The following is a 27,625-nucleotide window of genomic DNA, read 5'->3' as shown; positions in this document are numbered from 1 at the left end:
TTCTTATTTGGAAAAAAATGTACGCCAACATTGTTGGAAGACAGCGACACGCAAAGACATACAACATACCGCAATGAAAGAGTCAAGAGGAGCCAGGGGTCCTAACAGTTACGTAAACCTCTACCGGAATGCCAAAAATACATCATCATGAGTGACAACCTCTCCCCGAGGCCTCTAAAGACATCAAAGATGAAAACATACCACAATTGTTCAGGTTGACTACATCAACGACAACGGGAATGGAAAAAAAAAAGACCAGTAACACGTCAAAAGATAACAGAAGAGTAAAATTATTCAAATACTAGCACAACTTGTTATTGTACAAAGATAAATGCACAATCAATAAAAATTTCAAATTTGATTTACGACGTGTCACGTCTTCATTACAAAAATAACGACCAAGGAAATTTCGTCTGACCTTCAAAAGTAAATGATTTGTTACGAAAATGAGGTGAGCAACTGTTCGGTATGTGAATAATATTCATTTTTCATACAATTGAGGACATTTCGTGGCCCGAAGAATTCTTAACGTACGGAAAAAATAAATTTCTAAGCTGAAAGTCGTTGCACTTTATGCTGAATGGGCAGAACGAAGTCAACAACCTGATCCGCACTATTCACTACATGTTCTACTGTTTCTTTAACGTTGAAAAACTAGAGGGGGTGGAGGTAGAAAAGCCACGGGAATCACTTCATGCACTGTTGGGCATAAAGGAATAAAAAAATAAATGAATAAATGGAAAAAAAAAATGAATGCATTCTTGGCTTTACTTTGATTGTTAAAGTGATAAAGTAGATTTCCTCAGCGCAATTAATCCCCCCTCCGTATTTCATTGAAGAATATTATTTTTTTTAAGTTAAAAAAATGAAAGCAACAAATGGGTAAATATAATTTGAAGGTTGACATACGTCTCCATGAGTCGATAAAATTACGGAATTTGTCTTGGATCTGTCCATGGTTGCGAAATTAATAATCATTTCCCAAAAAAATAAAAAATGACAAGTTCCAGGAACTGTATTTTTTTAAATGTATGCTCACATATGCATAGCATCACCCTAATTATATTTCCTAAATTTATGGGCTTATTACACGACAATGGAGTTGACTAACTAATGCAGCCCATCTCCCCTCCGACCCCACCCAGCCCCCTTTATACCATGTAAACCTCTGTAGACCTTCATTACGCGCCGGTTGAATTAATAATACTCAATTATTGGGCCTTAGTACGTGAGTTAAATTATATTAATCGACAGGCAAAGTCGTGCGGAATTGCAAAGAAAAAAAAAAATCATAAAAACGTGAAAGAAACGTCAAAGAATATCCAACGGAATGCAATCCTATTCCAAATCGATTTAATTAATTTTTCTAATTAATTCTATTGTTCCGTTTTCACAAGAGAGAAATTTAATTTAGGTCCCGGGGATTAAATGTCTGGAAAATGTTCATGAGTTGATTTGAAAAGTTTTGGTACTGGTTGGTTCGTTCTATTTTACGCTCTTCGGAATATCGAAAGTAGGTGGGCCTGTCTGACAATGATTTATGTACATCTGCCAACACCACCAACAAATTTTACATTTGGTATTGAGTCTTCGCGTTAAAGACTAACAGAGCAAACTGTAATGGCATGACGTCAGGGATTGGCTTTTTTTTTTTAACACGTTGTGGTGGAAGCGAACGTGTCTAAAATGAGTTTGCAGATCATTTTCGCAAATAGCTTGGGAGGGAAGTGGTTTAGAAGAATTTATCAGAGGAGCTTTTTCGCGTAGCATTTTATGAACTACCAAAAAGATATTTTGACATTTTTCGGCAAGCCGCTTGCTTTCAGAGATATTTATCACTGAATTTTTTACGAGAGAAATTTTTCGAAAAGCTCAACAAACTCGAGAGATTGCAAACTTATTCCGGAGAAAATATTTGATGGGCAGTTGCTGCCAATTGTCAGTGCCTCTGACTCGAATGGGGGCTCAAAAATTTGAAAGGAGATGTTTTAAATGGGGACCAACTCTGGAAATATATCCAAAGAATGTAATCCGCAAAGAAAAACATCTTAAGTTTTTCCGATGGCCGCTCGCGTTGTCAAGATGTCGCCAAAATCATGAAAACAAAATGAAAAAATTTCTATTGACTTACCTGGACGTCGAAATGAGTTGTCGTGTCCTGAGGCTGTGGAGGACCCTGCTGTTGCTGTTGCTGTTGTGCTTGAGGTGGCCCTTGTGGCGGCAATGGCCCCTGTGCACCAAACAACTGTGCGGCATGTGAATGAGGATGCTGAAGATGATGAGTAGGTGGTTGATGATGTTGAAGATGATGTGGTGCTGGTGCAAATGCTGTCATATAATGCTCCTCACTTCCCACAACATCACCAGGTTTCAGCAGAACAACACCACCAGCACCAGTATTAACAGCCAGTGTAGCCCCTGCATTTTTCTGAAAGTCCTCCTCACCAGGAGATGGCTGTCTACTTCCTGGCGTACGACTACAATAGACAAAAATGTTCCTATCAATTCATTTCATTTAATTTGTTCAATTCTATCATTTGTTCAATTCATTATTTAAAATTTTTATTGTAGAACATAAACAAGTGAGGATTGAATTATATTTAACTAGAGCACATGCTGTAAATTGACTAACGGTGAATTGCACATTGTAGTGTAACTATTGTTTTCAACTTCCTGGGGATGAGCGTAGAGTATATAAATGAAAATGAAAAGGAGCCTTCCATATGCTGGAAAATACCGTTATGTAAATGAGAATAGCAATGATAAGGTGCCTGCAAGCATTTTATACGGAACATTTTTTTTCCAATAATTTCACCAATAAAAATTTTCACTCATCCATATGGAAAATAAATGAAGATGATCACATTCTACAGAACAAATCTCTTTTCAAATAAAAAGCTTAAAATTGACGTGAAGATCTACTATAATTATATAATTAAGAGAACAGGAAGCACATGAGATCGGACGCCTCACACTACTATTTTTTACAATTCCCAGAAAAAGAAGTTTTATTGAGATAAATAAATAGTGGAGTGTAGTCGGTACTTGCTTAAATATTTCTAAACAGTCTCATTTTGATTGGCATTATATGATGACCATAAAAAAAAATGTAGCTCACTTTTGTTTATCTGAAACGTATGTTCATGTACCGATAAAGCAATTTTCTGCATTGCGGAATTTAACGCGAGCTCCAGTAGGTGGGGTACGTGACAGGGCAGACGTAAAAATGATGCATTACGTCAAAACTTTATTGCCAAAGTCTTTCACTCAACGATCGATAGACAATTTTAAAAATTCGGGGAGCGATGGACCTGACAGTCGTAAATCAGAAGGTCCACTCGATCTTACCCCTCTCATTCACTATTATTCCTATTATTGTTATTATTCATGGAGGAGAAAAGTCGAAGGAATATTTCCACGTGGAATAGTTGATTTAAACTGCCTACCCTCCAGCATCGAGGAATAATTTAAGATCAATGACACCATGAGGATATGTGAAGGATCAGGATTGAAAGGCTATTCTCTAAAAAAATTTATTTACGTACTTAAATCCTTTGTCATCATCCAGACCATTCTGAGAGGCTAGACCATTGCCTTGAGGTCCATTGTCATCTTTAGATCCATCAAATGGACTTGCTGCACCTTTATCTTTGTCCTTTTTATCCGTACTATCATTCTGTGGAAGATAATAAATAGGGATTCAATGTAAAGAAAATAAATAAATCGGTGCTAGTCATTTTCGCGAAGACTTGTCATTACTTCGAGGGCATCTTACCAATCTCAGCGAAACCATTCGGGGCTCCAGATCTTTCGGTGTCGTGGGACTTGAACCCAGCACGTATTCAACCATTTTAACACCAAGACCACCAGTCTCACTGAAATTACAAATGGAATAAATATTATTGTGTACTGAGAAAAAAATTAATGAATCAAAAAATAACGAATCAATGTCAAGATGTAAAGTAATCAATGAAGTTCAATGTATTTACCTGCTTCTGGGGCTGAGTACAGCTCCAACTTCAGATGTTTGATGATGATATCCAGTGCCAACACCAACTCGCCTTCCGGTACCCATCGATATCGGTTGTGAGACTGCATGATCTGAAAAATGTCAGATAATAATTAGCCCATAATTCTTAATTATCAGAATGTTGTCGAAATCATGAAAACTTGATTTGTATCTCTTGTCCAAACACTGAGAAAAAAAAAAGTTTCTTGAGAAGAGATGTTGTACTTCTCCGAAGAATCCGAACAATAAATTCTTTTGGACTCGAGTCAGATGGTTTTTACATTGAAATTTTTAAATGTTTTTTAATCCAAATACAGAGGAACTCCTCATAAAACCATTTATTATCAGTGCATTCAATCTGTTCTCATGTTAATTACGCTAATTCGATTGGAACTGGAGTCACTGATATCCAATCCGCAAATGACCGATTATTAGTCCTCAATTAAAGGATTGGTAATGATAATGATAAAGTAGACGGGGTTTGATAACTAGGTACGAGCCTGGGCATTGGGACGTTGCCCCCACCAGGTACTGAGCCGATGCCGGGCGTCTGTCGTCATGGCAACAGCCGCGGTGCACCCATCGGCCCACCCCCTCACCCACCTACCCCCTCATCATCCTTATTCTCTTCATCAAACTTCATACATGTAAAAGTCCTTTTATTTAGCAAACAATGCAATACCGATGGACAAAATAGGCTGTCATTACATTCGTGAATGAGGAAAAGTGCCGCGTAAAATTATTATCTCGAGCTTGGACATAAATGCTGCAATTTTTTTGTTCTAAATTTCAATTAATTTCAAGCTTTTCCATTTAATGTCCAACAAATTTGATTATCCTTTGATTCTTCTAAAAGTCATCAAATCATTTTCCTCAGTCATCATCACAGTTATTTCATCCTTCTGACCCCTAGTATCCCTCCTGCTCAAAATTTTTCTCCTGTTTTTCTCATCGTTCAATATTTTTATGGTATTATACACCGATAAAAGATGAACACAGAAATGTTATCGCTTTTGAAAGTTTCATTCATGCACATAAAAGAAAATTACCTGGGGTACTCCAGGTAGAATCTCGCCACATCTGATGATCACCAAGATGAAGTATCCCACCTCCCTTGACACCACCCTCATCCTTGGAACCGCCCTCATCCACGCCCCATAATTTTTTAGCCGAGGGTGCGATCTGCAAAGAAATACAACAATAATATACTCAACCTGCAATAAACAACTGAATAATTTTTCTCTCACTGCATATACTACAATTATTCTTTCCAACAAAGCAGCTGAATATCTTTTAGATTTTATTTTCATGTCCTTTCATCATATATTCATCATTGTTAGCCTACAATATTATGAAACGTGAAAGCAATTATATCATGCCATCACGTCTGTATATGTGTCTGATAATTTTAATTACCACGCCTCACTCGGAAGCAATCTAAATAAGTAGCCAAATGGTAAATTGAGATAAGACACTTCTGACTATTGACCAGTTTTTTATGAATATCACGAAATCTCAGGAAGATCTCCAAGCAACTTGGCTCACATACAAGTCAGCTGATCTCGTTTTACCACATCTCAATATCAACACAGTCAGTGCTGAAGGTGTTTTTTGAGTGCAATCAAAACATTACACGGAATCGTAAATGCTGAACTCTGTGATAATGCTAATTCAAGGAATAACAAATGACTTTGCGTGAGTAATTCTGTTATCGTCCACAGCACTGTGATTTTAGATTATTTGTGATTAAAGGTGAGCATGGTCTATGATGCTCTGAATTAGATTAGAAAATTTGAGAATCTGATGCAGTGAAATTTCCGTAACAAAATGGTAAAATAAGAGACTTCAACAAATAATTGTTTACTTCAATAATTAACTGTGACATTCCTATTAAAATCTAGTAAAATGAAATATTGAAAAGATAATCAACGCAGGTATTGATGAATAATACAAAGAAACTGAAATCTCGAAAGCTTCCGTACAATCTCGTGTGAAAAGCCCTGAAGGAACCATTTATCTCAATGATTTTTCCCACATATCTGACTATTATCTACATAGAGAGCGCACGTGTTCAAGTATTCCTTAGAAATTCCGCCACACCATCATTTTTTTTTTCCCCTCATCATTTTACCCAAGTCCCCCCAAAATTACCCAGTCAATCAATAACGTAACAGAGGCATTTTTATTCTCGATTCATGAAAATGTACGAGCTTTATTATTCCAAAGGGCAAAAATAAAAGACTCATGAGGAGTCATGAGGAGTGAGTCACCTGCACTAGTCCAACAACACAGGTGAAAAGCCACAAATCAAAGAGGAGTGTGGAAAACTGCAGAAGCCGCATTGGCCACCAACCACCCTCTTTAACCTCCCACGTCTCACCCACCCATCGGAGTCGGAGCTCAGTGACCGGTGACCCGAGGGGGATACTGACTCATGCGGCATTGATCGATCAATTGAACTCGCTCGTTTTGGTCACACTTATTTTGGTTTATGAATATTGAATTAGCTTTTCCGACATGAGGAAGGTGCAACCCCTAGCACAGTACGAGCATCATCTCCGAATTTTCATTACAAAAACGAGAAAAAAAAAACCCCCAACGTCTTTAAAATATATTTCTCTGAATTCCACGTGTCTTCCGAGGGTTAAAGTAAAGGAAAAAGTTTTTCCCTATTCCCCCCCTTCATTATTCAATGACTCATTTCCACCAGAATATTTCCCCTAATTTTCCAAATAATTCCCCAAAAATTTTAAAACCGAAAACTATTTTTCCTTTGAAAATTTTCCCTTCAACAAAAAAAGTAACAATACCCCCATCCTCTATCGACCAAACATATCCCTCTCCATCAGAAAAATCACCGAACCCCTCGAGAACACCTGCTGAACCCCTCCTGACCTATCTTACCCCTCCTGTCGTTTCCACCCAAAAAAAAAAAAATTCCTCCAATAAAATCGAAAAACGTAACAGTTGTATCGGGGTGTGGGCGAGCTTATCGACCGGGTTAGGTAGGACGGTAGACATCTATCCTGACAATCCGAAGTGGGAAAGTAGAAGAAGGGGGAAATCCGGAGCCGGTATTATCGCTCTCCCCCCTCCTCCCAATCCACCACCCGCCACCCCAGTACCACCATCCGCGTGCGCCAATGGTCCAACTGTCACGAGCACCGCACGAACCATAACCACGCACCCATTCCCTGAACCTGGTTACCACAGTGGGGCCACCGACCCTACTCTCCAACACATCCAACCAACAATACTGAAAAGCCCGCGCACTTCTCTCGGGTCATGGCCACTGTCCTCTCCTTCTATTCCATTCGCACGATCAACCGCTTGATCTTACCTACTCGCTTTCGTTGTCTAGCTTTCACATTAAGAGGTAACAGAAGCCCTTCGCCCTATTACGATTTTCCAAGCAATTTTTCATCGATTTACCCCAAGGTAAAATGGCCCATCGCCTAATATCCAATTTTATCATGTTACATTATCAGAAAAAAATTGTTGAAAATTTATTTTTCCTAGGAATGTTTACACATAAAGAATAAAATAAAACTTCCATTACCTACACCACCTACTCGGAAGTGTATTTCAAATTTATTATTAAACATCACTAAAGTAAATGGGAGAGAAAAGAAATTTCCCTCAGGCGTTGGGCTGTTTTTTTTTTCTACTCACAGAAAACCAATGAAAAACCGGGACAGTAAATTTTCCTCACACCTAGAGAATACTCAACCTTGAGAGAACTTTTGAGATGTCTGGGAATTTAAATTCAGATGAGAGAGGGAGGAAGAGATGAAAGAGACAAAAATAAGATAACCTCAGAGACAAACGGGTGGGTAGCATTCAAGGGAATAATTTTTTTTTTCTCTTCTTCCATAATTTGACGTTAGCGAGGTAATGAATCACTCTGAGAGTAATTTGAAAAAAATCTATCCCAACCTGGGGGTTCGTCAACGAGAATTTGATTAAACCACTTGCACACTGTCATTTCTGGCCATATAAAACAACAATTGATCCCCGAGAATAATATGACGCACATCCCCCAGCAATAGTCATTTGAATAATTGATCAATGCTGATAAAACCGATCGATAAGACGTTAGAAATCTACCGACGATATTCACTTTTCGCAAAGGTATTACATTGAGATTTAGATTAAATATTACTCAATCGAAGGTTGTACTCGCAGAATTGTTGAGAAGAGGGTAATCTTTTGAAGGACGAACGTCACGTGTGTTCAGTTGCGGAAGGGAATGAGAGGGAGGTACGAGGGTGAAAGAGAGATAGAGATTTGCCAGGCGTTGACGCCAAGCAAACTGGCGCCACGTGCCAGATTCAATCGATATGGGGGTAAGTCCTGTGGAGGAGGGCACCGGTTGATAAGGGAAAAGGGTCTGGCTTTGAAATACCCGAGTCCAGGGAGCTTATCTCGTGATAAATTTTTTACACAATTTTTGTACGCAGGGGAGGGAGGGCAAAGTTGATCAAGAATCATATAAAATTATTATTCACTTGTATTTGAGAATTCGTTAAATTTTTGACAAATGTTGCAACTTGTGAATCATGGAGACGTCATCAATTGACAAAATCAATTGAATATCTTGAATTAAAGCTCCAGGCATTTTTTTCTGACATTTTTCAAGTGATTTAATTGTCAAGAAATCGAAGTAAACTAATTGAGTAATTAATTGACGTGTCATCGACTAGTGGTTGAAGTGGCCCTTTGCTTCTACGATAAAATGGTAATTACCAGAGATATCGAATTCACCTTGACTCATTCCATCATACCAGTGCAACAAGAGTGATAAAAATAAATAAAATAAATAGAATCTAATATATGGAAGAGGGAGAGTCTAATGACGTGCATTGTGTGTTGTGAAAGAATCTCACGGTCGAGTTGTAATATGCCAAGTAAGGTCAGCAACGAGCCCGTGCGTTGAGCAAAGTTGAGTGTTAATAAACCATCGATTTGGATTCACTGGGAGTCGGAAAGGTGTCATCACTGATTCATGCGTTAAATTCACATCACTGAGTCAATGAAAGTAATTCATTCAACTTGGCTGGGATTATTAGGCACCTGTTTCAAATATTTTTCACCTGATGGCAGAAATATTGACCCATCGTCAGGAAGAACATGAAAATAAAATTATGAATAAAAGAGGGATCACATTTCTAGGGAAAGGGTAAAGGGAAATCAGCTGATCAGCTATCTCTCCCTCGAGTTCTTGATAAATATCGACGAATCTGAAGGAGTGAAATTAATTCATTAATTTGTTGTATTACTCAATGCCCTGAGCCAGCGAATTTACAGATGAAGCCCTAAAATTGATACCCTAAAAATCGATAAGTCCTTTAGAGTATTGTTTATACCATTCACGATGGCAACAAATGTGGGAAATTGACTCTTTATAGTCAACTCGCATGTAATGGAATCATAACCCGTCCGGAAATTTAGTAGACGAGAGGAAACGAGTGAAATGAAATGAGTTTCAGATATTTTTGCATAAGTCTTAACTGCGAAACGAACAGGAGCTGAAATATTATGAGCAAATGAAATATCTCTAATCAAAATTTCCATCAGGCTCTCACGATTAAATGAAGAATACCCAAATACCACATGCAATGGAGTCATCACCTCATCAAAATGTAGTTAAAAGTGAAATTCCTTGTATCAAAAAATGTTATCTTCACGAAACAACAAACTATACGTCAATCTACACATAAAAGCTAATTCACTAGATTCATCAAGTTGTTTCAATGGATAAAAACAAAGGGGGATATAATCAAGAATGTAATCAGTGTCGATTGAAGAAAAACGCTGGTTAATGTAAAAAGAAAGTCACAAAAAATCATGATTAGTAAGAAAATGAGCCAGTTAACTATGACATCTTCATTACAGGAGTTAAAAAAGCCCTGAATCATTTTCAAATTATCCTTCGTTATTTATATAACGAGTAAAATTGGTGAAATATATAATTTATAAAAACATCCCTTGAATTTTCACCTACAGTCCCTCGTTATCAACATAATTTCCTCGGCCTAAAAAAAATTAAGAATCAGTTATTTCTGTTAAGTGTGGCTACCTTAATGATAATATTCTCAAACACATTTTTTATCTCCTGTAAAAGAAAATATTTTCCTCTTCATCTACCTTCAATTTATCTCTAAACCCAAAACTCAATAAAAACAATCAACAAAATAACTATAACGATGAGTCAAGAACATTAGCCTCTCCTTCAAGTGAAAGGATGAGTAAAAATATTTCTTTTGGTCCTCCCAGATATTTTTCTCACTTCTAAATTGACTATTACCGATTTAAAAACTCAACCAACCTCGAAACGAATGGAATCCTACAATTTAACGAGCAAAAGAAGATGATGCAGTCAGGTGTAGAAGACGAATGAGAGCATCTTTAGCCCATGTTTTTCTCTCTCTCAACTACCTCACATTGCTATACAATAAAAAGACCGGCGATATTTTCAATAAAAACCCAACGAAACTTCAGCTCAATAATCAATAAAATAATTCCAATGCCAGATTGATTGGACATCGGGGCAGGGGCCGGCATGACTATCAATACTATTTTTATTCAATATTTGCGATGGGATTAAGAAGAGCTTTTGAATTAAATTGAATATGTTTCAATGCTGGGGAGGGTGGGGCAATACGGACAGCGTTTTAAAATTTTTAAAAATTCATATTGACGAGTGGAAAATGCTTTGATAACTTCATTCAAAAATTGTGAATGAAAAAAATTCATAATGAAACAGCATCGCAATAATTTTCATGTGCAAATATTTATATTGTACTTGGAAACTTATTTCACTGATTTAATCATCTGTTGCCAACCACGCATGCGTAAAGCGCCAGAGGAATATGAAAAATTGACTAGTTCCGGAGGTAGGGGTTCGTTCTAAAATTCCCTAATTTCTCCCTCCTCCATCCCTACACGTTAGGAATTTTTTAATTGAAATTTTCTCGCGATTTCTTTTATCACGCAAGAGATCAATAAGCCAATAATTCTTTGCGTCATCCTAATTAAATTCAATTCTCAAATATAATTTCTCATCATGTAAAATTTGGTTATTTGCCTTTCATCATAAGGGGTGGTAATCAAAACCTCCCCCGACTTTCCCTACCCCTCTAGTTCATAGTAAGATGTCTCATTGTGGTTCATTTGACCCCATAAATTCTAAAAAAAAGATCTAAACCATTTTTCTAATTTTTGGGGTAACTATTAAGGAGTTATTGTCGATATCTTCTCATTTTTCAAGTTGTTTGCCCATTTCTGAGGAACCATGAATCACATGGATATAAAAAATATATCATTTTAGCTTTTGTTTCCACACTTCATGGGCCATTGAATAATAATAAAATCAAAAAATTATCAAACGCTTTTCATAAATTTACCAAAATCTAAGAATGAGACGATATTAGCAATAACTCCTTAATTGAAATTCATCTCATTTCCCCTCTCCATCGATGAATCATCGTTACTCTTTTAAAAAAAGGGATGTGCACTCAAGAATGTATATGTACCATATCAGCACCCAGGTCTTTCATATCGCAGTAAAGGAATAAATCCCCCGGCGGTTTCATCCAGTCGCCGGTGTTAGCTCCCTGACCGTAGCCAACTCCGTAACTATCCACCGTATCAAATTTATCCACTACACTCTCCCCCTGTTTTTCCAAAACACAAACAAATTAAAAAAACGTCGAAGCACTAATCAAAACAGATCACAAAAAATTCGGAAAAATCGAGAATATCCTCCTCTCCACTTGTCACTATCAACTTCCAGAAAATTTCAGCTCCACTTATTGTTTTATATTCACTTCAATATTTTAAAAAATCAGTTTCACCACAATACAGTTGATATACCGCTCCACAGTCCATTTATTTATAATTAATGAATCAGTTCGATATCGAAGTGAATCAATTTATTCATAAACAATTAATTTCCTGCACTTCCAAGCAATCGTCAGTGATAACAATCGATCCCTCGACGTATAACCGAAGGGTAATTATCCCAGTTTTCCAAATTTTTCTTTTCCGGAAGAAAAAATAATAAATTGTTTTTTTTTTATTTACACCAGAAGGGGGGTAACAACACTATTCGTCCATCACTGAGCTGAGCTATGAGCAGTCGCAGCCTCTTCTCTCTCTCCCTTGGCCCCCTCCCCACTGCCGGATTACTTTTGACAGCACGTTTTGTCCCCCTCCTTCTAATTATTGAAAAACCATCGTTATTATCCACCGAACTATCGACACTCCACCACAAATGTATTCTTCTTCACCACAAATAAAAAAAACTCGTTGAATCCAATGAACAGAGAACGAACACACAACTTTTAATGTCGACGTATTTTCGTCAGTCCCAATGGGCTTGAGAATCTTTTCAATTCTCTATCAATATCCAATATTCCTTTGGTGACGAATAAATACTTAATTTGTGTTTTGGAAGCGTTGTTATGATTTATCGTGCCCACATCAATTCATTGTTTACGTTACTATCGGCGATTCGTTTTGGGTACACTTGATAAAACGGACACTATGAGTCTCACACTTTCATTTCGAGTAGTTCCTCCAAACTCACTTTTTTTAATCCACAGTATGATGAATAGAACTGAATTTGCCGATGTATTTTTCACCCAATGTTAGAATTTATCAGTGACCCGAGAGGTTTAATGCACTTGCATCGAGATCGGGGATGAACGTGGGAATTGAGCTTGTTTTTATTTCAGCGGTTTATTGTCTTTTTTTTTTCCAGTGTTTCGCTTTCTTTTTGCTCGTTTTAGTTGTGGTTTGATGCACACAACAGTGATGAGCCGGTCTCACTGGGCTTCGTGTGGATGGTAGACTGACTCCGGGGCGAAACAAAGAACGACGCCTTGACTGGAGCGACACACGGTGGGTAAAGTAGGAAACACACGTGGGATTGCAAAGGGAGTGGAGTTTGAGTGGAGAATTTTTTGTTATAAATGCAAGTAAATACCGATGCTATTCTTCATTCCACCTGTTTCCAGGTATTAGTAATTCTAGGGCTCATTTAAGGTACCTTGGTCCTTGGGGAAAATTAATAGGCTGTTGAAAATTGGATGAAAAATCCAAAACCCTTCATTCTAATTGGATTTATTCTTAATTAATTGGCTCCCACCCAAAATTTCAGGGGAAAAAAATTCTCAGAAAAAAATTCAAAGTAAAATAAATTAAATAAAAATTTCTTAAATAATTCTGGGAAAAAAAAATTACAAGAGCTCACAAATAATTAGGAGAATCGTGGAAATAAAAATTAATAAACAATATTTATGCAAAAATAAATGTAAACCAGGGGGTTGTACTATTCATTCCAATAGTTGATTAACTTAGTAAAAAAATAGCTTCGAAGACTGATTATGGGTGTCAATAGTTCTAAGAGAAAATGGAAAGGCATTTGGAGGAAAATGAACCATGTTCATCAGTAGTTCTTCAAACAAGATCTTTAAAATATTTGGCAAAACATTAAAGATCATGCTTCAGGAAATTATGGAATGATGGATTCGAATGGTTTTTAGCTTTCTCCAGATGTGAATAATCAAAAATAATTCACAACATTCAGTTTTTTTATCCTATCCAATGCAAAATCTAACACATAAAATGTTAAATATTCAGCAATGAGTTTTAAATTCATGGTGACCCTGACATAATTTTAATTCTGTCTCCTATTCCCTCTCTCACTCTTCATCACTTTCGTCGCTCTCACAACAGGTATGAAACTCTGATCTCTCTCTCCCTCTGTTATTCTCACCGGGTGTCTAATGTATAAAATATAAAGACTGAGTCCAATCTTCAAATTTTTAGAAGCAAAGGAAAACTTTCATTTCTCTAATAAAAAATACAATGAGCTATTTCGTTGGAATAAACCAAAAGCCTCGAAAAGTTTTTTCATCAAACGATCGGTTGACTCACACGCGTGGGCCCTCCATTGAAACCGCCTACACGATATTTGCACCGCGAGTAAATACTGTCACGAACTTGAGAGCAAAAGTTCTCAAGTTTTCGGAGTAAATGCTCTCTTAAATTACCAATCGATAATTATAAAGTTCATTTAGTTTATTGTGATCGATGATGTTGATGGCGACAGAGAGGAAATGTGTTAGATAAAAAAATCTTACCTGTCCATTTCTGAATTGCTGTTGCTGCTGCTGTTGTTGTTGCTGCTGCTGTTGTTGCTGTTGCTGCTGCTGTTGATGCTGATGATGAAAAAGAGCGAGCTGCTGGGTAGTCATCTGATTATTTAGGTAGACCAAGTGCTCGGTACCAGGTCCTCCGCTCTATAAGTGAAGGGATTCCATAGAATATAATGCCATGAAATAAAGGACAATATCACATTTCTGTTAATCTGGCGATTATCCCTGGGTGGAAGGGTCTCCTTTCATTCTAGAGAGACGAATCACTATAACAGTATATTGATATTTTCTCTGACAAATGCTCATTGCCCCCAACATAATCCCACGATAAAATATTGTAGTAAAAAAACAAGGAAAATGTAACATATTTTCCACTTTGTGAATTGTAAGAAAAACTGAAGAACGATTGGCACGCCACCGTGCACCGTTAGTTCCTGGGTTTGAATTAGGGACTATAAACATCAATGAATGAGGAATGGATGTGACCGAACCGACAAATGATCTCTATTTTCTCCAGTTCCAGAAAAATATTTGCCTATAGTTTTTAAAGTCTCGTAGCAAAAAAATCAGATGTGAAAAACGATACAGAGAACGTTCGGAAAGAAGTGCACTCGGACCTTAAATTATAATTTACCTTGAGTTGCATTGGATGTATTTCATAAGGTACAGTATGGACGTTATTCATCGCCTGAAGTCCAAACTGAGGTGGTTGACTCTGTTGTGGTACACTGAGTTTTGTCATCGGATACTTCCATTTTTCGTGACTCTGAAACAAAGAAGAATTTAACGCTAATGGGTAAAACTGAAAATCGATGTGCAGTATTATGTTTGGATATGGTAATAATGGGTCACAAGAAAAACTTGGGTCAGTTGAAGTGAAATGAAGTACTCACGTTGTCAATTATGGGATCGTCTGCCAGAGCCCAAGCACGTGGTGTCTGTTTAGTCTGAAATGTCGATGCCTGGGCATTGAATTCAGGCTCTGCTGGCCTCTGAAACCCATAACCTACCATAGCGTCATCCTGGGCTCTATTCATGCCCATTTGACTTGTCTGTCCAGCTTGGAGACGTGCTGCTTCACCACTTGCCATTACCTGTCCACACTGATCGACGTCCTGGAGACATCAATGATAATTACAATCAGTCTCACAATTATGTTTGATTTAAAGATAAATTCGCCTATCAGGAGAGCTTGAGGGCCAGAGATATACAAAGCCAATAATGAATTACAACTAGACTCAATATAATGACCCATAAGACATGTATACTCATGGAATAAAGTAAATATTTACTGCCTGCGTGCAGCACATATTCTTTATTTTATGTTGAATGATGAATGTTAGGTTGGTCACTTCAACATTTTATCAATAAGAATAAAACAATTCTGCTTGTGTTGACAGCGTGGAAGTAGCGAAAAAATGTTCTGAATGGCCATGGCATTCAATAAATATTCTCAAACGTGTCAGGAATTAACATAATATAAAAATAAATAATAAAGGTGAATATCACTCTGAAAATCCTGACAATATTTGTCGATTTTTATTATTTATGTATCGCTGATTTATGATTAGTTATGCACTGAGTATTTTACATAAGAAACAGCAATGGAAAAAATGAATTAATGCATTAGTTGACTAACTATTATCTGAACAACCCAATTGGTGAGTCTAGACGTGCTATCCAACCAACAAACATCACAGTTGCATATTGCGCAACAATAATCCTGATGGTCGATATAACTAAAAATTCAATAATCAATGACCCCTACCAGCACTGAAGAGGAGAGGAAAACATCTCCAGGGACAGTTCTTTGACAGACTGGCAGATAACAACTATCACATGAAGGATTCGACATGAAAGATTCTCAAATGATCTTCACGAATTTTAAATTTCAATAATGTGAATTTCAATGTCTTCAGAATCCTCTGAGACTAGAACTAAATTATTTTGAAGAAAATTCATGAAATATGAGTGTCCATTTCGTTGCCAGCATCTAGTCTAGCATCAAATTTTACTGGACAGTATATCCTAACCTCAATCCTGGACTTATCTCGACTCCAAACAATAAAAAAAAAATACTCAGCATTTATTATGGAGCACTGCTGCTCATTGATATCGAGAAACCGAAAAAATAAACATTAGCCCTCAAAAAATGGTGGAGTCGTACAAAATTTTAATAATTTACTCGCCAAAAATTCTGTAAATCATCGGAAAAATGAGCGACATTTTTAAAACAATGTTTTACTTCCCGAAAATTCATTAAAAAATTCTAAAATAATTGGGATCAATTAATTACTCAATGACTCTAATTTTTTAGTCAAGATTATGATAAAAATCATAACAAAGCTCAGTTGATTGTGAAAATAAAAGGATAAATGTGTAAAAACTTGCAGTGGGTATGTGGCCATTGGCGGATGGATGATGTAGCTGCATTTGTGGTGCCGGTTCACCGCCGATGTTGCTCGTACTGAGCCACTTCATTATCCCTAAAACCAAAAACAAAAATTCTCCACAAAAATGAACACATTTGAGTCCCCCCTGGCACCAGTGGATTCAATGCATGATCGATGGGAATGGCACAAAAATTGTATTCACGTACCTATCGAAGGCTCGTCCCCGAGGGTTTGAAAGGAAGCTTCGATTTTGAAGGTTATCCCCCCGACTCCAACCGGCGTCGCACTAACAAAACCCACGACTATTTTTTTTTTACTCGTTCTTTCTCTCTCTCACAAAATGTCTCACGAAGTGTCGCTCCTCATGGCATTGCCCATTTTTACGAGTGGATTTTATGAATTTTCAGGCTTTTCAACGTTTTTCGGGGGCAAAAGAAATTGCTTTGCGATTTTTTATTGGGGGAAATGGTTTGATTCAAGATGAATTTAACAATTGAATCAATTGTGACATACAGTGTCGCCTCGCCGCTATTTTTTGACAACACTTGACACACCGGTTTGGAAAGACGAAATTTTTATGATTTTTTTTACATTTTTTTATCGTGAATTTTTCTGATAGTCTCCGAATTATTGGGGGGGATTTTATTATTGTTACGGATGTTTAAAAATATTTACGAATGAAATGGGACACGTTTGGGGGTATATTATGTACAGATTGTGATTCTAGAGGTTTACAAAGCTAAATACTCGGATGTTTTTTGCAATTTAATCGATTAATGGGTTATTATGGTATTATTTTATTCATAAAATCCCGCACTGATAGATCATTTACCTTTTTGTACAAAATCATCCAGCGGTGCTTTTTACACACTGTAATTGTTCACCCTCACCGCCTGCGTTCAGCCTCAAGGCCCACTCTATCGACAGATGCCAACTGCCGACATGTTTTCCATTTTTATTTACCTTTCTTTCTCTTGCTAGCAATTTTTTCATCAATCCCTCTCTTCCTCTCTCTCGTTTCCACTCGTCCACTTCATTTGCGTTACGACGATTGGCGACGAATGAGAGCCGCGACGCTTTGGGTGGCAGCGGTGGGAACTGGGAGACGCCATTGTACTGGTGGATGGCGGTAAAAATTCCAAATTGACTGCCTCCTTAAATTTTAATGACTATTTCTTGTGCTGCAATTTTTATTGATGGATTGATTGATAGAATACTTATGCGGATTCTGAGATATCGCTAATGAATATATTGATGTTTATGAAATTAATTGAAAATTGAAGTCAACGAACGAATCGATATCTCGAGAGGTACTTTTTTAAAAAAAATATTAAAGTTCAACTTGTAGTTGGAAAATGTATTTTTCAAAATTAGCGTAGCTCATTAACGATGGAGGATATTTATCAAAAACAAAGTTCATTCGTCGGCTGGAATGACTCACATTTTTTTGGGGTGCATTCAATAAATATTCAATAATTTTCATTTGAATTACATAAGATTATATTTTTCTTCACTCCATCCATGCTGATATGCCGATACACATGACATATCCGGCAATTTGATCATAGACAATCATCAGACTGATATTAAACTTCACTTTGTCATCATTAATAAAAAGAATTGAAATTTGTTTTTGTTTAATTTTCTAACAAATGACAAATTGTTACTTCATACAATTCGTTACACATATCCATACGCACGTAGTTGAAAAAATTGCATCTGGTTGGTAAATATGGGTTAATTACTCTCCCACTATACCTGAGTAAAAAATAGTTATTACTACCAATGTTTCAATGTTCCTAGGGTATTGCAATATTTTTTTTGCAGTCGAGTGGAATAAAGAGATGCATCTAATTTCCAAAACCACTTTGCAAAATCAATGAACTGGTATAAGAACCCATGTAAACTAATCATTTGATTTTCGGGATTATTGATTCAATTAGATTCATTGAACTGTTCAAAGAGAATAGTAAAACGGTTCAACAGAATCCATTTTGAAGATATCTCTGGAAGAAGTGGAGTCAGGGAAAATGCCAGATTTTCTGGATTATCATTTAGATATTCATTAAAATACTCATTTTACCACTTTGCTACTGAGCTGTTCACTGTCAAAATCAGTCAAATGACAATTCGTTGATTGAAATCCAGACACACTTGATCGCAATTATTTTGAAAATATTTCCATAACTGGTTTAGGGTATTAAAATAACCCTTCCGAAATATCTCCAAAAAAATCAACCCCAAAACAATTCCCAGTTATTCCTCGTGTCACTATGAAACTATTAATGAGATAATCAAAAAATACCAATAATAAAGATACTTATCTCCTTATCCCACCATCACTTCCACCATCTCATCCTCAACACTCAGAAAATCAAACTAAATAGCCGAGAAAAAAAAATCAATATTCATATAACAACAAAGAAATTGCAGTATTAAGGGATGCACAATTAACCATAACTGACATTGAAAAATCATCGAAAATTTATCTCAACAAAATTTCTCATCGAAATATTGTAATTCGTCTTGTCGTCCCTGTACACTTAGAGCAACGCAATGGGCATCCCTCGATTATACAAGTGCAGACATATATACATTAATATTTATATAATATTATATAATAACTATATAAACTAACATTTCGTCGATTATTTGTTTTATCAAATAATTTGTATTTTCTTTTTAGTTAAAAATAACTAATTTTTATAGAGCGTATCTTACTAATGATACAAGTTTTTTTTTCCATCAAACCTCATTCGTTCAATAAAAAAAATGTATTTTGTTTTCTTTTCATTTCACTTCTTAATACCTAGTACTATTTATTTTTTTTATAATCAATGCATTACAAGTATGAATGGTTAATTATTTACAGGTGCAGTAAAAGGTGTGTGACAATTTATTCATCCGTTTTTTAATGGTGTAGGCACTATGGCTTCGGACGTACAACAGACTTTGTACATCCTTTAAGAGATTTTCAATGACAAGATCCATTTGATTTAGATTTTTTTTTTGATTTTGTTATTAAAAATCTCTTAAATATACAATTATCTTAGACAACCGAGATTAACTATCGACGTGGCAAGGCCAGATGATAGTGTAAAGACTTTTTTTTCAACTAAAATAAATTAGGAGAACATCGGACAGTAGAATTTATCAAATGATTGGATGTCGCGAAGGCGTGCATGCACACACCCTTCAAAAACCAAAAACAAAAACCTTGAAATCCGTCAATTTTTCACAAGAGATCGATCATGGAAAAAAATTCATTTCGCCGCCATTTTTTCAGTTTTCCACTTCCCTTATTCCGGTCATTTTTAGTATTTTTCTGTTGATGTTAGGTTTTTATTTTTTGTACGACATTTGAGTTCGTCTCCTTCAGATTAATTGATCACTGATTTTACTATAAATAATTAAGATTTAATTATCATTCAGGTATCAGATTGATTTTTAGAACAATTCCCCAAGTTCTAGAAGAGTTTCTGTCTTCTCAATGTTGTTCTTACGGGATAAAAAAAATGAAAATACCTATAAATAATTGAAATATCAAAAACGGATTTTGTCGAAAAATTTGAAGAATAATAAGAATGATGAATCACGCTCACGTAGTTTGGTAATGAGAATTAAATTGAAATGATTTAATTCGATAAACTTAATTCAATAAATTATGTAATTGCACTGAAAGAACGTTTTCCAAATCTCTCGATTGCTATGAATTTTCATTCTGATTTCTTTAATAGCAAGTCGACGAAAATCTGTATGAATTGAGAAAAATCGTTATTTCGTGATATGTTTGGTTTTACATTTAAATTTAACAAAATAATAATAATAATAATAATAATAATATTACTTAAGAAAGTAATAAGCAAAACAGTTTTTTTCTTCTTTTTACAAATTTTACTAACCATTTGCTCTTGAGCCACTGATTTTTTCATGCTGGGAAGACGAACTCAGATTAAATTTCCATGTTTTTTTTTTTAAATTGTTAAAAGACACATGATTTCATCGACTTAGCATTATTCTCCAATTGTTATTCTGTTTCATTTACTATCCTTTCAATGAATTGCAAGTGATTTAAAAAAATCCTAAAATGGAAAATCGAAGAGATCTGAAAGGCCCTCTTCGGTTGCGAGTGAAAACGAGTAGTCATTCTCAGATAATGGTGGCTCCAGTGATAATAGGGACTCACTTAAGTCCAATATATTAACGTCTGAAACAGGTAAATCAAAAACGCATGAGAATAATTGATTGATTTATCTCGTAAAATTGCAAACTTGGTTACTAGAATTTTTACTATTGGCCCGGCTTGTCGGAATATCTCAGAATTTGGAGATGGAAATTTCTCGGTCGGGATCCTTATTGCAGGGACGTGGTAAAATGAGATGAGAGACTTTTAATCGATGACCGGTTTTTGATGAATTTCTCGAAAACCAGGGCAGATGGAAAATTTTTTATTACGACATTTTTTGTGGAGCAGGTTAAGTGCTGCAACAAATATTCTGACAAAAAATCTGCTATCTCTTTTAGATTCGGAGATATCGATTAAAAACTCGACTCAGGGATAAGTCAACTTATCTCGTTTTACCACTTGGCCACCGGAATGTTGCTTTTTTTTAAATCTCGATATATCCATTGAAAATTGTTGACTACATCACTACTGGTCTTTGGTCATTTTAAAATATTCTACTGAAAACAAGAAATTGAGAGAATTTTAAAGAAAATATCGCGTTGGCTTCTGTCACATTTTACTACTTCAGTGCAAGAAATTGGAGTATTACACAACTGATGAATTAAAATCGTCGTTGGGGACAGTCACCTAACTAGAACTCTGCCTGTGATGTGATATTAAAGACACTACACAAGTCACAGTCAGAGTTCCGATAGGGAACAGCCACTGTACCATAACGTTGTGAATTAATGAATTATTTTTCAGAGGGAAAAAATATAAAAAATGGTGGTGGAATGTAAGGAAATAAATGTGCAAATTTTGAAAATGAACGATTTTTATTATTGTGCAATAAAACGAAATAAAAAAAAGTAAGCGTTAAAAATGCATTATAAATCACAAAACTTGCAAGAAAAAAAAAATGGAAATGAGTGCATGAACAGAAAAAGAGTTATTGTGTAGCTCCCACAACAAAGAAATTGTTGCCCTCATGTCTAAACATTGTGTGAATCCATGGATTTCCTGCAGATAAAAAAGCGTAAACATGCAGAGGAGCAATTGAGAAATTTTTAAAACCAACGCAGTCAATTTAATAGTTGAGAAGTGAAGAACGCAATTGGATTTTGCAGCTACTTTTCCCAATATCCTACTAATATCTTCAAAATATACTGTTTAAAAAAATCTTAAAGTCATTTTATATATTTTCCTCAGAATTATGTGTCTCTAATTAAAAAAGCAATAAACCTTATTTACGGAAACAAAAATTAAAAAATAATTGAGAAATGTAAAAATATTCAAAATAGCCTCCACCTTCCTTTTCATCCTTAACAAAAATCCAAAAATAAAAAACAATACCTGTCGTTGGGTTTTGATCCTCAGTCTGCAGTTGGAATCTGCCGCCTCCCATAGGACCGAAGTCATCGCTCTCACTCAACAAGGCATCCCTCATACCAGACGACGAAGTCGACGCCACAACATCCTCAACGTTATCCACCGGTTCACTCTTCGGCACCCGATACCTCCTCTTCGACTGACCCCTTCCCTCTCTCTTGCTTTCATCATCGACAATGAATTCCCTGGGTAAAACACTCTCCTTCTCCCCTAAATCAGGACTATTGACCTTAACAGTAGGATCATCAGGGCACAGAAACACCTCGATCTCCCCAAAGGACGATCGCATATGAATCTGCAATTTGGGTGGTCCCAAATTATTGACCGGTTGTGGTACATGAAGTGTCGCCTCAGGTGGTGCCTTAACCGCCATTATCGCCTGATCCTTATAAGCAGGTACAGACCTGAGATCGTGATAAGTGACATAGGCAAATTGCCTATCAGCGCACAATTCACGTAATCTCTCCTCAGCACCATGGATCAATCTATCCAGTGTATTTTCCTTGGCCTCCAAATCATTAATTTCCTTCCTTAACTCTAGTATGTCATTTTGTTCACCAGGTAATTGTCCACCCTTCCACTGTATATTATTTTTACTCTTCTTCTCGAGTATCCCAATACCCTCTAGGACATTCGTAATATCGTATATTCTTCGCTTTTGTACTTCCAATTTTTCAGACGCCACGTTGAGATCAACAACACCATCGCTACTGCTTTCAACGAGATTAATGAATTTTTTTGTTAAAAGACTCAGTGACGTATCGTACCGCGTTCTCTCGACAGTTTTGCTTTTAGCTGGTGTGTGAGTGAATGAATTTGAGCCTGATCTTCGACGTTTACCCCTTGGTGCTTTGAAGGTCGATGGGACTGGGGCTGAAGAGGTCACTTCGAGATTTAAACGTCGTTTCACAGCTTGAACTGATATTTGTTCTGGACGAGGTATCGGCTGCGCTGGGCGTCTTGTTACCTGGTAATGTGGGGTCTGGCCGTACTGGTGGTCCTGTAAGTGGGGACTTGGGGTCTCCTCTGTGACCTTCTGGACTTGCCCGTCTAGGGATCCATCTCCGATGAATTCTGTTTTTACTTTGGAAATTCAGGAAATTGGGGGATTAGTTTCTGAGGTTTAAATCGTGGCCGGATAAGTCAAGTTTGAAAAGGGTAGTGAGGAGTATATCACGTATTGTAGACTTCATTCCTGGTCTAATGTATTTGATTTGAAAAATTTGCTCTCCTGAATAACGTGTTGGACTTAATTAAACCTGAAGGGACTCTATTTTGTGTAGACGAGTGGAATTTCGAAAAAATGTGTGAATCCTGAGAGTAAAAATGTGTTTCCTCTATTACTGAAATTTTTCTAATTTTTTCCTGGGAATCGATTGATTTTAATAGAAGTTCCAATTGGATTCCATAATTCGGCTTATCCTTTGCCACTTAAATTAAATGAAGATATTTTCATATGCATTGTTAATTACTTAGTTTTGTATGTGCCATGTCTGGTGTGACTGGCCTGGACGGGTCCTCCAGGACAATTTGACGGCTTCTAACACGTGGCATTGTACCGTGTTTGAGAGTCTGCAAATGTACAAAAATTAAATTGATAAATTTAATCTCCCTGGGAAGTCGTCGTTTTATATTCGAGTTGTGAATTGATGCTGGAAAACTGAAATCACAGCTCTCGCCCATAAAACGTAGCTCTACATCAAGGTCGCTATTGTGTATAAAATTAATCTTAAAATTGCAGGATGAATCATTGGCAATTCTACAACGTCACTTAATGCATCTATCTCAATTACTATTTTGAAGTAATGATGTTTGTATGGAAATTGAGTCACACATGGAAGACTGAGTACCTCTTCACAATCGCAAAATGGGTGCAATAGCACACGAGGAGGGGAGGAGTGACGATATGGAGACAATTGGTCGACATACATGAGTGTAAATGAAAAAAAATTATGGTGTCTTTGAAGTAAGAAAATCAACTTCCCAGGTTGACTGGGGAGGCCTTGTCTGATCTTGTGCTGATTCGTCGTAGAATATTTCCTATAAAGATTTCCACTCCCATAAATTCTGATTGATTTTCGACTAATTACAGTCCAATTTTGCTGATAGATTCTGAGTTGTTACAACTTAAAATGTATTACCAGGTCAAAGAGGACTTATTAATGTTAATAATTATTTTGCAAACATTTTCCTAACTTGGAGAAACGTGTGGGAAAATAATAATTCGTCTGCCTTTCAAAGATGAATTAAAATTCAGTAGCGAAGTGGCAAAACGAGATAAGCCACGTTTGAGTATTGACCTGTTTTTGATGAATATCTCAACATCTGAGGGAGATAGCAAAATTTTGAGTATAACATTTTTTGTGGAGGAATTTGAGAACTACATGAAATGTCATTACAAAAAATTTGCTATCTCCCTTAGATTCGTAGATAAGGCTCAAAAGCTACTCAGAGATAGGTCAACTTATCTGGCTTTGCCACTTCGCTACTGGATTATTATTATCGTTGGTGTAAAATTTAGATAAATTTCAATTCTATTCAGTCGTTTTTTATTGTGTGACAAATATCTACGAAAGGTGAGTCACATTCAAATACTTGTTTTCTAGAGCGTGGAAATCCAAAGAATTCGGAAGAATAATTAGATCATCACAATGTCAATAAATTCCGAAAATAATTTAGTTTTCAATTGAACTAATGAACGATTCTATTTCTTTGAGTTACTGATATGAATGGGTTAGTGTGACGGTCATAGGAAATGATGAGGAAATGTGGGAGGAACAATAATGTGAGTTGAAACGTAGAAAGCCAATGAAATAAATTCATGTGCAGTAATTATCGACATATTATATTTAGAAATAATATGCCTGATTGGGAGAAATGAATATCTTCCTTCATCATAAGGAAGACATAAGTCTTGAAAAATGATTGGGACAACAAAGCACACGTTACATTCACCAAAAATCCCTCCTTCATATTCCAGCGCATTTCTTACAATAAAAAAATGAAAACCATTTTGATTTATTCAACTTTCACAGTCAAAAAATTCTCAAATTTCACAATAAAAATTTGGTGCAACCGAATGCTTTCCCCAGACCCTATTCATCAATAACTCCCGGGGATAATTCCTATCCATCGTAATCCGAGCGAATTGAATAAAATAATGAACCAGACGTCGATATTTATAAAGGAATTTTGACCTAAAAAATAAATTGAACAGTCACAGAAGACTAAAGTCAGTTCATTGGCAATTTTTGTTAGAAATTCTCCTCTCATGCGAACGCCGGGACGCTACCATGCTGTGATACCCCTCGTAACCTCCATTTCCCGACCGCATGTAAAATTTTTCAAAAATTCTTAAAAATCCCCATTCCCATGTGTCCTCCCCCCCGCCAACTTCCGCCATCCCTAGGTCCCAAAATCTCTCACCAAAATTGCCATCCCCCAGAAAACCCATTTAATTCTAACGATCAGCTGTTAACAATTTAAAGAACCCTCAAGCCCTAAAATCTCGTCCTTGAATACCTTCAACTCACTCTCTCGCCCAACCGTACCTCATCAGCTCCCTGACGATTAAAATCTTGCAACAAAACAGTAAATTAATAAACAATTATCACCAGCAAAAGGGATATCTACATCACCAAAAAAAATATATACCACGGTACACGTGTCTCAAAACCTCGAATTCACACCGAAAATCTATATTTATCAAAAATCCCCGGAAATCTCAGTGTCCTCAAAGAGGAGATTCCCCTTACCCGTGAAGACGATGAATTCCTCCAAACTACCTAACGATTACAACTTGCCTCGTAGAGACCTCAGAGTCAGCCCGAGAAATTCTCGTTGGTTCGGTTTAAAAAGCAAAAGAGGGCCAACAAATCGTGCTTCGAGTACTAGGCACAGCTATCAAGCCAACAGGAGCGCCTTTGGCGTTGGAATGTCCACCTTCCACCCATAAAACCCCTCAAAAAAAAAACCCACCTCAAACAAGATCCCTTAAAAAATCCTCCCCCAAGAATGAAAAAAAAATCCAAGAAACCCCCAGCACTCCTTCCAACCCCAAAAATACGTTCTAAAATTCATCACTCACCTGTCCACCTCACTCCTGAAAATTCGTCGCCCGTCACCCGCCAAACCACGTCAATTACCTCAAAAAAATCCCTCCAACCCCCTCAAAAACCATGTAAACCCGCGTGTGTTTATAGCCGACACGTAACACGAGCCATTTTCAACGTCTCTCACCGCCCAGCGTCACGTCCTGCCTCCAATATCCAGTGAGAGAGAGAAAGAGAGAGAAGAGAGAGAGAAATGAGAAAGCGACGTAACCCCGAGCCCCCCAAAAAACGGTCCCAGCAAGTCCCTGTCAGTCTCCGATCACCATAATCCACTCAAAATATTCCATCAAACCACTAATTCTCGTCCATTTTGTGTCACTCAATCCACGAATCTCATTCTCATATGGAGCTCAGCTAAATAAATTCATACGTCGCAACTCCCCTCAATTACGTCTCCCCCCTCCCATCCACAATTACCGAATTACAATCACAATCGTTCATTACATCTCCAATCGACCCGCGATAAACGAGAGATAATCGAGCGATCTGATGAACAGGAGAAAATTATAAAATTGTTAATGCAACTGTCTCACTGATGATCAAGTGCACACGAGGCCCGGCGTGCTGGCACTTTACCGATTCGATGCCCCCACTCACTCCCACCCCCCTGACCCTCCCCCCCAGCCCCCCCACAACGATAACACACTCGTATTAATTACAAAGATCTAATAACGGAAGAAATAATCAAACGTATCAGCGATTTCTACCACAATACTCATCGAAAATGAATCGCAGTCGGTGAGATGCAGTTGTACGTACGAGATATCCCCCGGCATATCACTGGCCATCTGTCGGCGACCATAGAACTCTCAAAAAGCGCGCCAAAAGACTGAAATTCTCATTTTCCCGCAATAATACTAGGCAATGGCACTACATGAATTGGCAAAGTCACTAGAATGTTACTAGATTATTTTAATACACACCCCCTTGAGTCAATGTTGACGAGAAATTCCTTGTTGTTTTCCTGACGATTTCTTCACATTTCTCGGCGTCCACTGATCGTAAATATATCATTTTCCATTTTGTTTTGTCGGTGAAAATTCCAATCGTTCGATGAATAGACTGAGTTTTTTTCTTCCAGCTTTTCGAGGGAAAATAACGCCAACACTTTCCGAACACTGTTGTTAGTCCACCGAATTCACTGGGTGAAGAGCCAAGAGATTTAAACAATGAAATGAAAAAAAAAATGTTGCCTCGATAGGTGATGACGAAATGTAACTCGTGAAACGGTTGAGAAAACGTCGCTAGTGTGTGCGCAAGCGTCCCTCCTCTTTTTTTTTTTTCCTTTAATTTTCTTGCTCGCCCCCTGCTTCGTTCACACACTCCATTCTACAACCAGTGTACAGTACAACAGAACAGAAATACTGAAATACCCCTCCTCTGTGGCTCATCGG

General features: G+C 36.9%; 2 protein-coding genes across 11 annotated transcripts in view; both read right to left on the bottom strand.

Annotated features, from left to right (window-relative positions):
* The window catches only part of LOC135170118 (maternal protein pumilio-like), a 56,521-nt gene extending 38,909 nt beyond the window's left edge, over positions 1-17,612 (bottom strand). For 3 of the 7 annotated variants that reach the window (XM_064135643.1, XM_064135644.1, XM_064135645.1), the window contains exons 1-10: positions 16,772-17,612; positions 16,564-16,658; positions 15,066-15,287; positions 14,807-14,938; positions 14,158-14,316; positions 5,059-5,191; positions 3,990-4,101; positions 3,776-3,875; positions 3,546-3,676; positions 2,132-2,498 (exon numbers count right to left, since the gene is read on the bottom strand). In XM_064135643.1, the coding sequence (XP_063991713.1) occupies positions 2,132-2,498; positions 3,546-3,676; positions 3,776-3,875; positions 3,990-4,101; positions 5,059-5,191; positions 14,158-14,316; positions 14,807-14,938; positions 15,066-15,287; positions 16,564-16,653 (1,446 nt within the window). In that variant the 5' untranslated portion in view covers positions 16,654-16,658; positions 16,772-17,612. Of the gene's footprint in view, positions 1-2,131; positions 2,499-3,545; positions 3,677-3,775; positions 3,876-3,989; positions 4,102-5,058; positions 5,192-11,544; positions 12,866-14,157; positions 14,317-14,806; positions 14,939-15,065; positions 15,288-16,563; positions 16,659-16,771 lie in introns of those variants that run through there. The other 4 variants (XM_064135641.1, XM_064135640.1, XM_064135642.1 and 1 more) reach the window with 4 other exon arrangements.
* Positions 17,613-18,041: 429 nt separating this feature from the next.
* Positions 18,042-27,319, bottom strand: LOC135170132 (transcription factor E2F3). Of its 4 annotated transcripts, none has more exons than XM_064135677.1 (4): positions 27,155-27,319; positions 23,592-23,691; positions 22,084-23,202; positions 18,042-20,772 (listed from the first exon to the last, which is right to left on the bottom strand). In XM_064135677.1, exons 2-4 carry the CDS (start codon positions 23,671-23,673, stop codon positions 20,648-20,650), a joined length of 1,326 nt encoding a protein of 441 aa, XP_063991747.1. In that variant the 5' UTR covers positions 23,674-23,691; positions 27,155-27,319; the 3' UTR covers positions 18,042-20,647. The 4 variants fall into 4 exon arrangements, with proteins under 4 accessions (XP_063991747.1, XP_063991746.1, XP_063991748.1 ...); XM_064135676.1 differs by lacking the exon at positions 27,155-27,319 and adding an exon at positions 26,207-26,823; XM_064135678.1 differs by lacking the exon at positions 27,155-27,319 and adding an exon at positions 25,875-26,060.
* Between the last annotated feature and the right edge of the window lie 306 nt (positions 27,320-27,625).

This window comes from Diachasmimorpha longicaudata, chromosome 16 (genome assembly GCF_034640455.1).
Source record: "Diachasmimorpha longicaudata isolate KC_UGA_2023 chromosome 16, iyDiaLong2, whole genome shotgun sequence".
In the NCBI taxonomy this organism is placed as follows: domain Eukaryota; kingdom Metazoa; phylum Arthropoda; class Insecta; order Hymenoptera; family Braconidae; genus Diachasmimorpha; species Diachasmimorpha longicaudata.
Note: the sequence above shows the minus strand (reverse complement) of the source record. Positions and strands in the feature narration are given on the sequence as shown.

What these genes read in the sequence shown, in the direction of transcription:
- LOC135170132 (XM_064135677.1), bottom strand. Translation starts at nt 23,673, where the DNA reads ATGCCACGTGTTAGAAGCCGTCAAATTGTCCTGGAGGACCCGTCCAGG. An exon ending in CATGGCACATACAAAACTAA is followed by an intron (nt 23,203 to 23,591) that starts GTAATTAACAAT and finishes GAATTTCCAAAG; the next exon opens with TAAAAACAGAATTCATCGGA. An exon ending in GGATCAAAACCCAACGACAG is followed by an intron (nt 20,773 to 22,083) that starts GTATTGTTTTTT and finishes TACCTGTTTCAG; the next exon opens with ACGTTAATATATTGGACTTA.